The 12645-nt window shown below is 50.2% G+C and overlaps 1 protein-coding gene across 1 annotated transcript; it reads right to left on the minus strand.

The window, feature by feature from the left end:
- Positions 1-1909: 1909 nt before the first annotated feature.
- Positions 1910-12490, minus strand: ANAPC2 (anaphase promoting complex subunit 2; the record flags this gene model as incomplete). The annotated part of the gene is made up of 12 exons (XM_010288225.1): positions 1910-2154; positions 2916-3151; positions 3507-3636; positions 5739-5942; positions 6517-6592; positions 7344-7485; positions 7632-7813; positions 7897-8014; positions 8531-8650; positions 8786-8960; positions 11235-11367; positions 11868-12490. Coding segments are annotated over 12 exons (2352 nt in total), but the record flags the coding sequence as incomplete, so codon positions are not given.
- Positions 12491-12645: the final 155 nt, after the last annotated feature.

Genomic DNA, 12645 nt, shown 5'->3' on the forward strand with positions numbered 1-12645 from the left:
CAGGTGAGGATCTAAGCAAGAGCTGAGCAAAGGCATGAGGAGCTGAGCAGCCTTTGAGGGAACTTGGAGGAGTCCCCAGGAGGTGTTTTCTGCAAGGGAAAATCCACCAGGAGCACCGAGCAGGCAGCAGGGACCTCCGCCTGGGGTTAAACGAGCTGCATGCAGTGCAACGCGATTTTGTGCCTCTTGTCCTTGACACGCGAGCCCCAGGTGCGGCTCCGAGGGATGTCCCCAGCCACATCCCATGCTGGACACAGCGATGACGAGGCCAGTGCCGTGTCCTGGCCATCCCACCCAGCCTCAAAGGACAACAGATCCAGCCGGGTGTCCTAGCAGGGTCTGGTGGGGCTCCTCACACGTTCTCGCATAGGTTTCCCTCCCTTGCCTGCTGTGATTTGGCATTAGCTGCTGTTCATCTTTCTTGGCTTTACCTGCAGTAATATCCTACACGTTCACAATTGGGGTTTATTTAGTTATTACCAGAGGCCCTACAGCCCAAGAAACATTTTAAGCTTCACAATCGAACACGCCAACCAGCTCCTAGTGCCACACCACCACCAGCCTGGAGTGAAGTGCCACGGGGAAACACCACCACGTGCTCTCACCCGCAGAGGAGAACACGTGAATGTGCATAAGGGGGGATAAGCACCGTACTCCACTGTCTATGGCTGCATGAAGGATGCCCACAGCGTGGGGCTTCTGGGCCTTCAGGCACTGAAAAACAAGGTTATGTATTAAATACGGGTTGTTTTTTATATCTCGCAAGTCTCCCTGGATGCACAGCCAGGGCTGCTCCAGTGTTTCAATGATGCCCTTTGGTGTCTCAACTCCAGCTTGCTGCAGTGCCCGCAGACTGGGATAGAGGATTCAGCAGAGGAGAGAAAAGACTCCCTGCACTGTGGAAACTCATTCTTCGCTCCACAGAAAGCAGATTTTTAGTAAAAGCCAGATTTCCCCAGCATATTCCTCCTAATGAGCAAAACCCACCCAAAAAGCAGGAAGGCTGAGTGCTATTAAGTGGATAGAGAATACAGTCCTGAAACCCATTGCTTGATACCCAGGTTGGGGTCAGAGCTCAGGGATTATCCCACCCAATCTCGCCGATCTCAGCGCCGTCCCTAACGCTGGAGCACCAGGACGGTGCACCCTCGAGGGCCGCCACCATGGCGTTAGAAGGGGGACGTGTATTCGTGCCATAGTAAAGCAAACCTACCAGTGCCCGGATAATCCACTTATCCTCTGAGACTAAACAGCTTGCCCTGAAGAACTGCTACGTCTCATCCATCTAAGGCGTTCTTCATCCCACAATAAAATTATTCCACACAGTTTAAGAGTCCCAAAAAAAGGGTAAGCGGACCCTGGAGTCTTCCTCCCACATAAGCCAAAGGAGACAGCAGGAACACTTGCTTTTGTGTAGGGTCTTGCTCATCATAGCCAGCTGCAAGATGCTGCTTTAGCCACACAAAGAGACCCAGACAGCAGCTGGAGACAACAGCCCCCCTCCCAAAACCTCCCAGGGCTACAGATGGAGACCCAATGAAAGGGGGATGGTGCCCGGCAGACGAGGGAGTTCCCTGCCTGCCCTTTGAGCGTGGGAAGGCTGATGCCAAGAGTGCTCTGCCAAGAGGAAAAGAAGAGTTGGTACCAGCTGAAAAAGGAGACTGCTGGTTTTTATTAACCACTGAAGCAGGCCCAGACACTCACGTATGGGAGGAAAAGAACGTGGGGAGCAGGCCCAGTCCCAGAAGTTGTGGGGTGCATGACCCAGGCTGCTGCTGAGCTGTCTCCATGTGGAAAAGGACACCCTTTGGGGGGAAGAGGGCATGGCAAACCCCCAGAGCAGAAGAACTACCCAGCAGGAGGTAGAGAGCTGGGTGGCACTCAGAGGTGGGCACAGGCACAGAGAAGCGACACAGAGGGGACAGCAGGGACGCTTGCAGTCTAGTTGCAGTTCTTGGGCAGGCGATAGACGCCTCCGGAGTAGATGAGTTGCTGGTCCCGGACCTTTTTCTGGAGGAAACCCTGCAGCTCTTGTATATCGATTTCTGTAACCACTGGGCCTGTCATCACAAACATCTTCAGCATGCTGTGAATCCTCTCCAAGGACAGGCTCTCGAGGTTGGTCAGCATAGCCTGGATGTACGTCCAGAACAGCTGCAGAGGGGGACACGTGAGCAACAGTAAACCACACTGACATCTATACCACGAAGAAAAGGGGTGCTTTAGCATCCCATATCCCAAAAGCAGAGCAGGGCTGTAGCTGGCAGTACGTTCTGCTCTCAGCCGTGAGCATGTGGTCTTTAAACAGGAAATATCCACGGAGAACATCAGGTGTTGGGACACACAGCTAGAAAGCAGGATTTAACATGCAGTACGTGCATGACCCTCAGTGGATAAACACCAGTATGACACCTCTGTGCTGCACAGTGGCACAACGCACACACAACTTGACACACGGGCAGGAAAAGCACTGGAAGTCTCTAGGAACCACAACACAGGGAAGGCAAGGGTCCAGCTCTAAGTGCTGGGTAAGCCTTTTTGGCAGTGTAAGTGCCAAAAAGCGCTGCTTGGGTGACTCCAAGTAAGTTCTGAGTACTTTAAAATATGAAATCATGTCTCAGACTTTTTCTTTTTTTAAGCTGAAAAAACATATTTAGACGTGTCCAACTGGCTGCCTGGCTCAGCAGTCGGGCACTTTTCTGGAGGGAAGACTGCCATCCAGCACCTGCACCAGCGAGCATTAACCAAGAGATACCTACTTCAAAAACCCCTCATGCTGGACTTAGTCACTTGCAGTGGAAAATGCAAATGCAAAGTGAATCCATCATCTTAATCAGATTGCCCAAAACCAAAAGCAAGGGATGTTTGCATTGTCCTGCCAGCTTTGCAAGCAGATGAGACACACGGATGGGTACCTGCAGCTCTTCCTCTTTCTGGTCAGCCTGCGACGCCATGGCAGAGTCCCCCTCCTCGTCACTGTCTATCAGAACAACCTTCTCCACCTGGTCCTTCTGCTCCTCCTCAATCACAGTGAAGGTGCCTTGGGGATCTTCACGCAGGACACCCTGCTGCAGCCACAGCGTCATCTTCCGCTTCAGCGATGTCACGGGCACCTTGAGCACTTCACTCAGCTCTGTCAGTGTCCACGTACCTGCAGAGACCACAGATATCAGGGAAAAGCACAGGACACCTGCCCACCTCCAGCATGCCAGGACTTAATAAGAGGATGAGGAAGGCTGGGGAGCCACTACCAGGAGCAAGCAGTGGTGTGCAGCAACTGCCCGAAAGCAGACTGGGTGCTGAGCTGTGGTCCTGCTGGGTGCTGTCTCCTAGGAGAGCTGGAAACCGGGCTGAGCCCCGTGGTAGACCCATGGCCATGAACCAGGTCTTGGTCCTGCTGCCAGAGCTCTCAGAGCCTTCAACCACCTGAGCAACGTGGCCTTTCCCACCCACCCCGGGAAGTACACAGACATGGGTGGTAATGCTGCCTCTGCCATGGCACTCACTCTTGGTCTGGAAGTGCAGGATGATGGCAGCATGCACAGGAGAGACGGACAGGGAGAGGGTGCGATCTGCCAGCTCCACATCCAAGCTCACCAGGCCCAGGTGGTACTTCCAGTTCAGGGTCCTCATGGCCTGGAAAAGGGGGAAGCAGCTGCTCACAGCAGATCTTCTAACAGGAACCCCTAAGTGCTGCAAACGCCCCTCTACCACCAGGGCCAGCTGCGCTCCATACACCTCTGCCAGACACAAAAGCTGCTCCCCTCCTCACGAGTCGCCCAGCACTGCCACCACCCAGCCGTTCCCTGGCCCCTCATGGGAAACAGCCTCCTCAGCACAAGTTGTTGTTCAGCCCTTGCCCAAGACCAGTGCCCCTCTCCTGCCTGAAAGCCAGCCACTCAGCTCTCTGGTAGGGTAAGCACAGGTTGAGGAAACACTGGAAGACCAACTGGGCCCCTCAGGACAAACTCCTATGCGAAAATACTCATCTGGGGCAGGACTTCCTCGAAAGAGAAGTGATCTCTTCTGACACTGATGTGAAAAGAGTGCTGCTTGCTTTGAATACTGAGGATGCTCAAGGAGGCTGCTCCCTCCTTGCATCCCCTCCTGCATCCGCTCCTAACTAATTTTTTGCGGGCACAGAAGTCATCTGGCATCCACATCTGGCACAGCTACAGCAGGAGAAGAGACAGGGTCTAGAGCTATGAGCTTCAGCCTCATGGCATGTACCACCTGGTGTGTAAGAACAAGTTCAAGAAAGGATAAAGAAAACCAAGCGTGAAGTGGGGTCAGAGCACAAGTGGATTGGCAAAGAGGAACATCTGCATGAGACACCAAATTATGTTCGTGCTGGCTGCAAAGAACCATCTGTGTGTGCACACAGACACTACACTGGCACGGCAGCTAGATCTGAACCATCCATGCTCATTCATCACTCCACCAGATAAGAAGCTGCAAGATGAGAAAGCCAGGACCAGAGTTCTGGAAGTGACCTGGATCTCTCCTTGACTTCCAAACAGATGCTCCTGCTTCCAACCCATTCTGTATGTGCAGAGCAAGATGCTCCTCAGCCTTCTCTAACTGCCATGATCAAGTGCCTGGAGAACAGAAGAATACTGCACGGTTGCATGTGTTTGGTCTGCATGTGCCTCTTCCACCTTTCCGTGCTGTTTATAAAGGCATGGATTCAGTCTGAGCCACAGTCAAACTGACCAAAAATGCTTGCACCTGAACTGCCTAACATGGAGTCCAGCGACCCTCCAGAAATGAATGAAACAACCCAGGAGAGACCACAGACAGAAGAGGAAGCAACACTCATCTAATTCCAGATTGAAAGCAAATCTTAAAATGAGACCATGTTAAAAAGAACTGCTTTTCAACAGGACAAACAGGGGAGGAAAGTGCCAAAGCACTGAAGAAGAGGGGCCCAACAGGGACAGGATGTCATTCTTACTACTATAGAACTTCAGACAACAAGCTTAGACCAGACTTAGATGCCAAGAACTTCCACCTCAGTATCCATTTAACTAACAAACATTGGCACATTTTAGAAAACTCTCTTCCCTAACTGCAATCTGGGACTGGAACATCTCTCCTATGAGGAAAGGCTGAGAGACCTGGGGCTGTTTAGTCTGGAGAAGAGAAGGCTGAGAGGGGACCTTATCAGTGTCTATAAATATCTGCAGAGGTGGCTGTCAGGAGGATGGAGCCAGTCTCTTTTCAGTAGTGCCCAGTGATAGGAGGAGGGGCAATGGGCACAAACTGCAGCACAGGAAGTTCCACCTCAACATGAGGAAAAACTTCTTTACTGTGAGGGTGACGGAGCACTGGAACAGGCTGCCCAGAGAGGCTGTGGAGTCTCCTTCTCTGGAGACCTTCAAAACCCAACTGGACGCATTCCTGTGCAACCTGCCCTAGGCGATCCTGCCTTGGCAGGGGGGTTGGACCAGATGATATTCAGAGGTCCCTTCCAACCCCTACCATCCTGTGATTCTGTGAATCACTACTGCAACTCAGGCACTCCATGAAGAGGTAAATCATTCTTTCAGCAATAATTAAGCTAGCACAGCTTCTAACCCTGATTCAAAGCTGAAGGACTTTCTGATTCCACTGTAACAGTGTGTGTGTAGTAGCAGTTAAAATTCAAGGGAAGTTAAAGGGGACTTTCCAAAAACCATGCTATATAACAAAGTCTGTACATCATACACCTTTTTTAAGGAGGGTAAAGGTTGCCTCACCTTTAATTTCTCATACTTTTTAGAATAGGCTTCCATGGCTTCCTTGACCTGCTCTGGAAGCTCTAGCTTCTCCTCTTTCAGTGGCGGCCAGAACTCACTAGACAGAATAACGGCAACAAGGCTGAACGGTGGCCTCTCCTCCTCTGGGAGCTTTTCTTCCTCATCACGAATGTTGGCATTGATGCGTCGCGAGTCAGCCATATCCTGGAAAAGGCAGAGGAAGCTAAGGCAGCTCCTTCTCTTCCAAGTCAGTGCTAACCCTTAGAAGCTTAAACAGGGTGACTAACGTTGTCTCCAAATGATGATGGGGACATTGGAAAGGATCATTTGTGTCTACTAGCCACTAAGGAAGTCTGCTATATTCTCAGAAACATTTGTGGGGAGGTTGCAGAAGGGCTTACAGCTCAGCACTAGCCTACACTGGAGTCCCTCCAGACTTACCATCTTCCCACAGTGCTCCAAGTGAATTAAACTCCAGAGTCCCAACCCTAGAGGAGCTGGAAGAGCCCAGCTCTTCAATGCCAGAACACTGTACTGCAGGAAGGGCAGGAGAGACAACAGCACCAGAGCAACCATCTTGCAGAATCAATAACCCAACCCACAGGGCTTAAAAAAAGACATGATTTTGAATGCACTTCTGCCCGTCACAAATCAGCCACCTCGCTGGGATTCTGGGAACCCCACTTTCCTAAAAGACCCTTTTTGCGTCGCTCCTCAAGTCCTTCCCCTTCCCCAATGAGCTCAAACACTCAGGACTTGAATTTAGAAAAAAAGTTACTTTTAACATGACTTCACAATAGTGCATCTGAGCTTCGCCAAACCGCAGCTTCAGCAGCTCCACGTTGCGGATTTCCCTGACAAGAGAAACAACAGATCAGACACAGGTCCCTCAGACTAGGCTGGCCTGGCCTCCACCCCTTGCAACACAGCCAAAAAATCTGGTCCCTGGCACAAGGGTGCTCTTCCTAGGAAGCCTTCCAAGGCACGTTATCTGAGCAGGACACATCCTAGCATCCAGGTGCGGAACAGTCACATCCTCTGTAGGCCAGCAGCTTTTTGAAGACCTTCCCATGCCTTTCATTTGGATGAGCACGGCACCTAGCCATCCCCCTTGATGACACCGTGCAAGCTCAGCATTTGGTGAGCCATTCGCCTGAGACTGCCCATCCCAGACATGGCTCACACTAACTGCATTTCACTGAAAGGAAAACCACTGCCATTGTCAAATCAAGAGACATAGCTGGGTTGCAACAGAGGTTTCCCGATGCTTCATCCCTTCTTACTTTGACACTTTCTGCTGACCTTAAGCAGCCTGTGCAGGCTGTGAGGACCAGCAGAACATGTGGGATGGAGCTAAGAGGATGTTGGTGGCCTCCAGTTTCCTACATTCTGCCCTATTAGTGCAAGCCAAGGGTAGGACTGAGCAGGAAGCAGCCCAAGAATAAGTGAGAGCATGAAATTCTAGATGCAAACCCAGAGCTGCAGAGGAAATGGCCAAAGACATTCCTGGCTCCAGAAACAGCTGTTCATAGGACCGAGTCTGAAGGACACCTTTATCAGGTGATTTTACCTGCAAAGCCCTGGGGTTGGGCATTTGGACCTCACCTCTCAGCACTGTAGTTGAATTGATGTAGTAGCCGGTCAGCCAGAAGCGTGCGGTATTCATTGATAAACAGGTCCTTGCTGCCATAGATGCTCACCAGCAGACTAATGATGTCTGAGGACCGACGTTTGGAACTTGATTTTCCTAGTGAAATCCAGCAGACCACAGTGCAAGTTTAAGAGAGACCTGCCCCAGCTCAGCTCTAGAGGACTAGCAGATGAGCTGCTCAAGACTACAGGCCACCGGGGAAAAGCAGCAGGCTGCCAGGACTTCCGGTCTTGGCATCTAACCTGGATCTGCATCAACCGGGTCAGGAACCCAGTCCGCCGGTTCTGAGATGTCATCATCACTCTCTTGGCCATTCTCCAGCGTCACCGGGTCAGCTTTCGAGAGCTCGTTTGCAAGATCACCGGAGCCCTCAGCATCGCCCGTGAGACCGGCCACAATCTGCCGCACCGTGTCTTCCCGAGTCCTGCCAACAGGCAAGGGAAACAGAGCAAGTGAAGGGAAGGGGAGGGAGAGGGGATGCGTAAGGCTGCCCCGCAAGCCTCTTACCTCAGATACTTCCTGATGGGCTCACAGGCGACCTCCAGGATAACCATGGAGGGGTCAAGCTCCCGCAAGGCCTTGATGGCCGAGATATACAGAGTGATGATGTCGGATGTGTTGACTCCTACAGGAGAGGGCAGAGGGAGTCAGAGTCCCACAGCACAGACTAACGGCTTGGATGCAAGGAGCTTGGATGCTCCAAGCCCTCTGTTCAATCTATGGAGCTGGAGGCAAAGGGCTTGCTGCCCTACTGCCCCAGCCAAAGGGAGAGATCGGATCTGTACGTCTCTGAAACCAGTAGCAACTACAAACGCGGGCTCATAGACTACTATAAACCAGCTGAGCCAGACCATGTGTTAGGAGCTCAGACCACACACAGCAGAGAAACCTTTACTTACCTGGACCAAAGCTAAACTTCTAGCTCAGCTCCTCACCATACTGGAAAAATGAGGCAAAAAGAAGCTAGGATATAATCAGCTACTGCTGCCCATGCACACTCCAACACAGAGAGCACGCGATGTGCACAGCCTGGTTGCCTCTCAGTCATCAAAAGCAGAATGAGATGATGGCTCCCAGCAGATCCCCACTCATGCCCAGGCTCCTTACAGTGTTGTAACATACATGGCGATGAAAAACCCACCAGGATGCAGAAGTCGCATTTCCAGAGCACTTTTCAGGGAGCTGAGGAGCTGCTGCCTCTGATTAGTCCTTTCCAGGCAGAACTTGAGGTCCTCCACAGCCGGCTTTGACTCTGGGAAATCTACAGACTAAGCAGTGATTAGAAACAGTGCCATGCTCCACGGGAAGGCAAGAGGAGACAGCGTGGCACATCAGGAGATGAAGACAGCTCAATCCGAGCCCAAGAGTGAATCAACACTGAATGGGTCACACCTACCTCGAATAATGCTGAAGAGCTCTTCAATGCGCATGCTGGCGTAGATGCGGTAGAAGAACCTTTGGACGTGGCACCGCCAGCGCTTCAAGGTGCTGCTAGCTTCTGGAGAGGAACGTGCCAAGGGACCATCTTGCAGAAAAACTCTGCTGAGCCAGCCAATCACTTTCTCAATCCACTGCACAGGGAGAGGGAGAGCACAGAGATGATGAACACCAGGGCTGGATGCACAACCACGTCCTGCGCTTACCCCATCACCAGCAGTTACCACAGGAAGCAAAAATGAGCAGCCAGCCAAGGGCAGCATTACCTCCAGCTGCTCTCCAAATGCACCCGGCCTGGGTTATAGCCAGGGAAAACCTAGCTGAAAGAATATGAATGTTAACTAAAGGTACAGGATATAGGCTATGCAGATGTGTATGAGAAGACATACTGTGCATAGGTGCTGGGCTCCAAAAAGGATAGGGTATATTCAAAACTTGCAGAACTATTCTATTCTTGCAGAATTCCATACCATTCTATACTTGCAGAAGAACTATTCTCTTTATGAGAATATGAGCAAACTGCCCATGACACCATCCGTGGCCCAAAATTTCTATGATTCCTGAAATCAATCAAGAGCAAGCAAGCCATCCCACGGACTCACAGACATACTCTTGATAACAAAACTCAGGCACTTGAAACCAAGACCTCAAATACCAGCCTAGTCACCAAATAATAAAATAAAAACCTGAACACAGACCATCAGAAGGTTAATTTTTATATTTGAGATTTCGTTTTCTATAGAGAAGTGTTTAATTGTCAAATTTCAAAAGTATTCAACTACAATATCCAGATATTCAAAAGAAATGCTTTTTTCAAATTTCCCCTTTAAGCTGGCAAATGTGTGGTACTTCCTGGGATAGTAATTGAGTACTAATAGCTACTAGATATTAACAATTTTTGATAACCAGATTCCAACAGCCTGAAACAAAAATGCTAAGTCAAGGTCTGGTTTGCTGATGTTAATTTTTAATTATCTACTTGACTGAGGAAACACTGAAGAAATGCTCAAGTTCTGCTAATTACAAGGCAGGATGAACCTGAGAACTACAGAACACTTGAGCATCGATCTGGGCAAAACTGTGGAAAAGCTGATAAAGAATTCTCCTACAGGACAAAAGCAAAGGACTATAACTGGTGCAGAGCAACTCAATTTTAAGGAAAACAATTATTATCAAACCAACCCATCCTTCCCCATGAATTTATCTTCTCTGAGTGCCCTGTTACAGCCTGATTAGCGACCGACGCTCCAGGCTGCTGCTGGTGTGTCTGAAAAGGGGGTTTGCTGTCAGCAGCTGTACTTTTAGCAAGCTGCTTCTCAGTCTTCTCCTATTTTACCTTTAGCTTGCCAGGCTTGTGCTTTTTCTCTTCTTTTGAAATATCTTCCCAATTTAGATACCACTTCTACTTTTTTTTTTTTTTTAAATTGTCTCTTCCTAATTCTGACATGCTCCAATATTCTGCGGCCAAACAAACTGGCCTTTCTAAAGAGGGGGGAGCAAGGGGACTTTCTGCAATGTCTGACAAGTGGAATGCAGTTGCATTTTCTCTGGTGCCCTTAAAATGTCCTTGACAATCGCCAGGTCATCCAAAAGCATTTCACACTAGGTCCAATGAAGAAAGTGTTGCGCAGCAACTAAAGGGAAGTAAATACAAAATGACTGCCCATGTTTGCAGACAACAAAAACGGCCGGCATGGCAAACAGCAAGGAAACTAGGACAACCATTGAGAGCAGTCTGGTTTGCATGGCAACCTGACTTCACGCATTGTTCTTCAACACGGGCAACGGCAAGGTCATGCATCGAGGAATAAAGAGAGTAGAGCTGGGACTGTATCCCAGAAGAGCCATAACCCAGAGAAGAATTTCATTTTAAGGTCATACTGGATAAACAGCCCAACACAAATGTGGTTTAAAGTAGCAGGAAAACAGCTGGGTAAGATTTTAATTCTGTATCTGGCCCATTGGTGAGATCAATACCAGCATATCACCTCCCATCTTCGCTTCCTATTTTAAAGGGATGCTGAAAAATTAGAAAGAAGAAAGAAAACAGCCACACAGATTGAAATTATGAGCCCACCTCACAGAGGGAGGGTTCTCTGCAGGCTAGGTGGCACTACGTGTTCTTGTAGTTTGTAAAACGGAACCACAGAAATTCTCTCATTACTACAGCCATCACCAGGTGAAATACAATGGTCCATTAGGCACAGGCCAGAGCAAGCCTTCCCCTGTGGCATTAAATCAAAATGGGGCATTTTAACCACTTCTTCTGCCAGGGATGGTGGGAGTCACAGCCCAGGACAAGGTGTTTTCAGGTGAAACCTGCTTTTAGCCTGAGCTGCTAAACCAGTAACGGGTGCAGCTGCACATCTCCAAAGGAAGGGCCCTCGCTGCCCGCACGCCTGCCTTACCTCCTGGAACTCATTCAGGAAGGAGTGCTCGTACTCCCCCCTGCATCGTTGCTCCATCCTCTCCTCTATCATCTGGTGCAAGATGGTCGTGACAGCATCGGCGCTCACTCTCTCCAGCAAATTCAGCCGGCGGCTACGGACACAAACAGTGACTTGATTCAGAGCGTATGGAAGCAAAGGCACAAGCAAATAAAGAAAATCTAACTACCTGAAGGCACCTTCCTCCCTCTGTGATCCACAGATGCAGGCATAACTCTTAGTTTAAATGCTGCGATAGCCACATGCGCTACATATATAACACATGACACTACTGCTATCCCATCTTCCTTAAACGTTATTTTCTAGCCATCAAAAGATTTTTCATTTAGAAGAGTGTGCTGCTTTGTGGACAGAAGGCCTTAGAGCAAGAGGAAGATATTCGCACGTCCAGGGAGAGGAACCTTCTGTCTAAAGATCTGCTCTAGTTCAACAACCAGCTGCAGAAACCCTGTGTCAAGTTCTCTAGCCAGTACTATGACACAGCCTGACCTCACACGTAACTCCTCCTGTTTTCAGGTATCAAGAAAACCTGCTGCTGCTCCCCATCCGGATCATCTGTTCCGAGTGACAGCCACCACCCCATAACCTACGTACAGAATGTCATTGAGCTGCTGAAACTGCTCCATGGCTTTGGGACACCAACACTGCTCCCTCTTGCTGCTGCAGCCTGCGCACAGCGGGCTCTCTCCTCCGCCCTCCTCCGTGTCGCTCTCCTGCTCAGTCTCACTCATGCTGCTCTCGCACTCGTTCATTCCATCTTCTCCTTTCTTCCACTGCCGCATGTATATCCTGAAAGTGCGGCTGTAGAACTGCTGGATCATTTCCTGGAAGGACTTGGTAGTGGAGAAAAAAAGGATAGCTTTGAACATGGTGTAGACCTTTTCTTGCAGCACCTGAGCGCCTGTCCCCAGGAGCAAGCCTGCCTTGGTCCACCTCTCCAGAAGTTCCAGGCTGTTCAGGTAGGGGTCCAGGCGGCACTTGAGAAGACAAAACGCATCCAGAAGGAGCGAGGAGCACTGGGGCTCCTCAGCCGTGTTTTCATACTGGCCAATGCAGTTCCAGAACTCGGGAGCTATATTCGCCTGAAGGTCCGTCTGCAGCACCTCAATGAACCACTCCTCCACGATCGAGTGCAAGTCGTAACACCGCAGCACGTCCAGGGCTGCCCGCAGGTCAGCATCCTTCAGCAGCCCCACAGCTTCAGACCTTGGAGCTGCCTGAAAAGCAGAGGGGATACCAAGTTAAGCACACAAAAAGCCTTCTCTAGGAGGGTCTGCGGTAGAAGAGACGGCTCCTCTCAAAGAATGGGGACCAAACGCACAGGGACTCTGCTGTCAAACAGCACCAGGTGGATACCATCCCTCCATGGGGA

The sequence above is a fragment of the Phaethon lepturus genome, unplaced genomic scaffold, assembly GCF_000687285.1.
Source record: "Phaethon lepturus isolate BGI_N335 unplaced genomic scaffold, ASM68728v1 scaffold24985, whole genome shotgun sequence".
NCBI classification, from domain to species: Eukaryota; Metazoa; Chordata; class Aves; order Phaethontiformes; family Phaethontidae; genus Phaethon; species Phaethon lepturus.